Raw genomic sequence first — 4,353 nt, 5'->3', positions numbered from 1 at the left:
GGTCCTTTCTCTGTAAGGAAAGGCCTACCTACCTGGCAACAATGATAATCATTTTAAACTGCCTACCATCCTTCGTGGCCCCTGTTATATATGGATTCTCTGCTAAGGCTCCCGAAATGTGGCTTGCAGAAAGGTTGTTGGCTTCAGTGATGATAAAAGTATTAAGGCCACCAAATGCATTTCACTCCAGCAGAGATAACTAGTAAGGGTTCTCTGCTCTATGTGGAAATACAAAGCAAAGTTGTTAGAAGAGCCTCAGGATGTAATGTTCAAAATGAGGATGCAATAAGCACTCTTGAGTCCTTCTCAGAGACAAGGCCTTCATCGTATTGTAGTTCTGCCTGAGTAATATAGTAGACAATAGACCACATTATTACTTTTAATAGAGACTGTGTTTAATTGTATTAAACACAATTATATTGTAGTTCTGCCTGAGCAGCACAGACAATAGAATTCATTATTACATTTAACAGAAAATGTATTTAATTTTCTAGTAAGTAATCTCATTGACATTGAAATGGGCTCCTGACTTTTTACCCCTCCCCCAAACAAATTATCTTTGGCTGCAATTTATTTTAATTTTATTTTTCAGAATAGAGCTGTCTCTATTCACTTGAGCCCCTTTCCTTTTAAAACAAGACTGGTGGGAGAAATTCACAGGATTTTAAATTGGGGGGGGATAGTTTCTCTTATTATATTTCTTGAGACTTAGGCTAGCTGGTAACATATACTGTACACCTATGTATAGAATACAGTTACATCCACATACTTGCAGAATACTTGCAGTAAATGGCTGCTTCCATTCTAGAGCAGTTTAGCTTTGTTGTATGGTTTTTTCATAATTATTTATTTGATTTCATTTAATGTGTGTGTGTGTGTATAATGCCACTACTATTTCCACATTCCAGTGGAAATTTTTAGACTACTTAATATCAAATCCCTCTAGCCAGCCAGCCCAGTTGTTTACTTCCTTTTATCTGCAGTAGGGTTTCTGCCAAGATGTTTTCTTATGTGAAATTTTTCCTCTTTTAACCTCATTGCCTTTTATGCCTTTGTTAAACCTACATAGTAACCTTTACAGTTCCAAAATTAATTATTGGTTTGTCACACCATACAAAATTTATTACCCAGACAATGTTAGTATCAAAATTGATCTTTATTTTAACTGTATTTTTTAAATGCACACCTCAGCATGCAACTTCCTGCCAAGTCTAATGCACACTCAGAGTTTAGTTTAGGGAAGTTTTTAATGTCTGATGTTTTATTGTGTTTTTAATTCTATTGGGAGCTGCCCAGAGTGGCTGGGAAAACCCAATCAGATGGGTGGGGTATAGATAAACAAATAAATTATTATTATTATTATTTTATTATTATTAGCAAACACCACATGAAGCAGCAAATTACTTGATGGGGTTTCTTTAATATGGGAGGAATTTAAGTGCCCATAATGTTATCTTATATATAGTTTTTGCTTTTGTTTTTTGGTAGTGCGTATCACTGCATAACTATGTGCCCATGTGGTTCTATGTGATGCCAGATTATTTATGTGGAAAGCTGAATACATCATCCTTAAATACCCAACTTGTGAAGCACTCAGATGGTGATGATATATTAATGGCATCTTTGCTATGTGATCCAGTGGCAAACAAAGTCTGGGGAAATTCAAGAACTATATTAGCAACCCTACCTATCCAACAATCAAATTCATATGCAATAGCATTATCAAAAAGATATACAGTGGTGCCTCGCAAGACGAAATTAATTCATTCCGCGAGTTTTTTCGTCTAGCGAATTTTTCGTCTTGCGAAGCACGAAATCCCATAGGAATGCATTGAAAATCAATTAATGCGTTCCTATGGCCAAAAAAAGTCCAAACAAAGCCAAATTTGGTACAAAAAGAGTTTATTAACTGCTCTTTAAAGTCATACATACTGTAAAGAGTATTTCAAAAATTGAAGGAACAATAAATTAAGTTTCTAAACATGACAGAAAAACATTTAAAAATCAACAAAGTGTACAGTACATTTTCTAAGACTCTGGGGGACCACTCGAAGAAGGTTCCTCTTCCACTCTTTGCTTCTTGCTGAAGAACCTGTCCATGGTCTGCTGCTTCATCCGCCTTTTCAGCACCTCCCTGAAAGACGACATGACCCTCGTATCAAAAGTGTTCGCAAGGTCATGTGTCAGGTCCTTGTCAGGGTGTTGCCGCTGTGCAAAAGCCTGCACATCTCTCCACTTCTGGCAAATGTCCCTCAGTTCTTCTCCATGCCTGACCACGCTGTGGATTCCAGATCTTGTCTTGAACCAGTCAAACCAACCTCTGCTTGCCTTGAAGACTTCTGGCTCGCCTGAGGTTCCTGGCTGTTCCCGGACGAGGTCTGTGTGCAAGGCCTTGGCCTTCTCACAAATGACGGCCTCAGTCACTGTGTCCCCTGCACGCTGCTTCTCTTCTAACCAGATGAGCAGCAACTTCTCGACCTCCTCCAGAACAGCTGGGCGGTTCTTCACGATCCTGGTGACTCCCTTGGCTGCATCAGTCGCAAGGATCTCCTCCCTCATCTTCAGGATGGTCCCGATGGTCGATGGATTCCTCCCGTACTCCCTGGCGAGGTCTGTCACACGCATTCCGCCGTCGTGCTTCCGGATGATCTCCTTCTTCATTTCCAGCATCACCTTCTCCTTCTTCCTCTCGCTGGCCTCTGCAGCAGCAGTCTTCTTGGGTCCCATGGCAGCACAGCTCCTACCTTTGTAAACTCACACACAAAAAAAACCCATCAGTGCTGTGCTTCAAATCCAAAAAATTCAAAAGCACCCAGCCATCCACCACACAGAAATTCAAACCCAGAACCAAGTCCTTGAATCCCAAACACCCCAACCCAAAATTCAAAAAAACCCCAAAAAGTTTTAAAAGTTTAACTTACCAAATGGATGCAAAAGAAGTTCTGGAAAAGCTTCAACAATCAATCACCGAAGTCTTCAGAAACCTCAAATGGCTGCAAAAGAAGTTTTGGAAAAGCTTCAAAAATCACCAAAGTCTTCAAAAACCTCAACTGTTCCCCCAGCCACCCACCCACCACACAGAAATTGCAAACCCCTCCCCAACTGTTGCAAACCCCTCCCCAACTGCTGCAAACCCCTCCCCAACTGTTCCCTAAACCACCCAGCACACAGAAATTCAAACCCAATTTTTTTAAAAAAAAAAAAAAACATGGCCCAATGGTCACAGAAAATCATAAACATTCAAAAAAAAAAAGCCACAAGCTCCCAGATTCCTGCAAACCCCTCCCCAACTGTTCCCCCAGCCACCCAGCACACAGAAATTCAAACTCAGAATTTTTTTTAAAAAAACAACAACATGGCCCAATGGTCACAGAAAAACAAAAATGCAGGAAAAAACCCCCACAAGCTCTCAGATTCTTGCAAACCCCTCCCCAACTGTTCCCCCAGCCACCCAGCACACAGAAATTCAAACTCAGAATTTTAAAAAAAAAAAAACAACATGGCCCAATGGTCACAAAAAATCATAAAAATGCAGAAAAAAACCCCACAAGCTCCCAGATTCTTGCAAAAAAAAAAAACCCAACACCAAGTCCTTGAATCCCAAACACCCCAACCAAAAATCAAAAAACCACAAAAAAAGTTTTAAAAGTTTAACTTGGATGCAAAAGAAGTTTTGGAAAAGCTTCAAAAATCAGCAAAGTCTGAAAAAAGGCTACCAAACCACGTGCTAACAGTTGCTCCTCGAAGTCAAGTCGCAACTGCAGCTGTTCAAGCAAAGCACCCTTGGTTTTAACGGTTTTAAGACAAAGGAAACAAAGTCGCAAGACGTTTTCGTCTTGCGAAGCAAGCCCATAGGGAAATTCGTCTTGCGAAGCAACTCGAAAACGGAAAACTCTTTCGTCTAGCGAGTTTTCCGTCTTGCGAGGCGTTCGTCTTGCGGGGCACCACTGTACATCTCTTAGTCTTCTCACCTTTGGGCAAAACAAGATGGTCATAGGTCTGCACAGGGAAATCACTGATACTCACATTTATTAAATTGGGATTTCTACCATCAAAATTTAGAGGTGATCTGAAAGTTATTTGAATAATGTTTGGACTTAAATCAGGGCTTTGAGGGAGAAGGTTTTGTGAAATAGCACTGGCTCTTTTTGCTTGCTGTTACGTGCATACTAAAAGTCCATGCATGCAATCCCTAGTTGATGGAGCAGAGTTTTGTTTTGGTATCTGTAACCCATTTATTTTATTTTTAACAATAATGTATAGAATATCAATAATGTATAGAACCAGTAAGCCAGAGACTGTGGTGCTTTCAAGGAATAATCATGTAGTTCCTACGATAAATAACAACTTTAG

General features: G+C 40.0%; 1 protein-coding gene across 1 annotated transcript; it reads right to left on the bottom strand.

Moving 5' to 3' along the window:
* Positions 1–269: 269 nt before the first annotated feature.
* Positions 270–3,590, bottom strand: LOC307222039 (putative CENPB DNA-binding domain-containing protein 1; the record flags this gene model as incomplete). The annotated part of the gene is made up of 3 exons (XM_079987058.1): positions 2,922–3,590; positions 2,131–2,740; positions 270–341 (listed from the first exon to the last, which is right to left on the bottom strand). The coding sequence occupies exons 2-3, from the start codon at positions 2,725–2,727 to the stop codon at positions 270–272; spliced, it is 669 nt and encodes a 222-aa protein (XP_079843184.1). The 5' UTR covers positions 2,728–2,740; positions 2,922–3,590.
* Positions 3,591–4,353: the final 763 nt, after the last annotated feature.

Source organism: Podarcis cretensis, assembly GCF_951804945.1.
Source record: "Podarcis cretensis genome assembly, chromosome: 1".
NCBI classification, from domain to species: Eukaryota; Metazoa; Chordata; class Lepidosauria; order Squamata; family Lacertidae; genus Podarcis; species Podarcis cretensis.
Note: the sequence above shows the minus strand (reverse complement) of the source record. Positions and strands in the feature narration are given on the sequence as shown.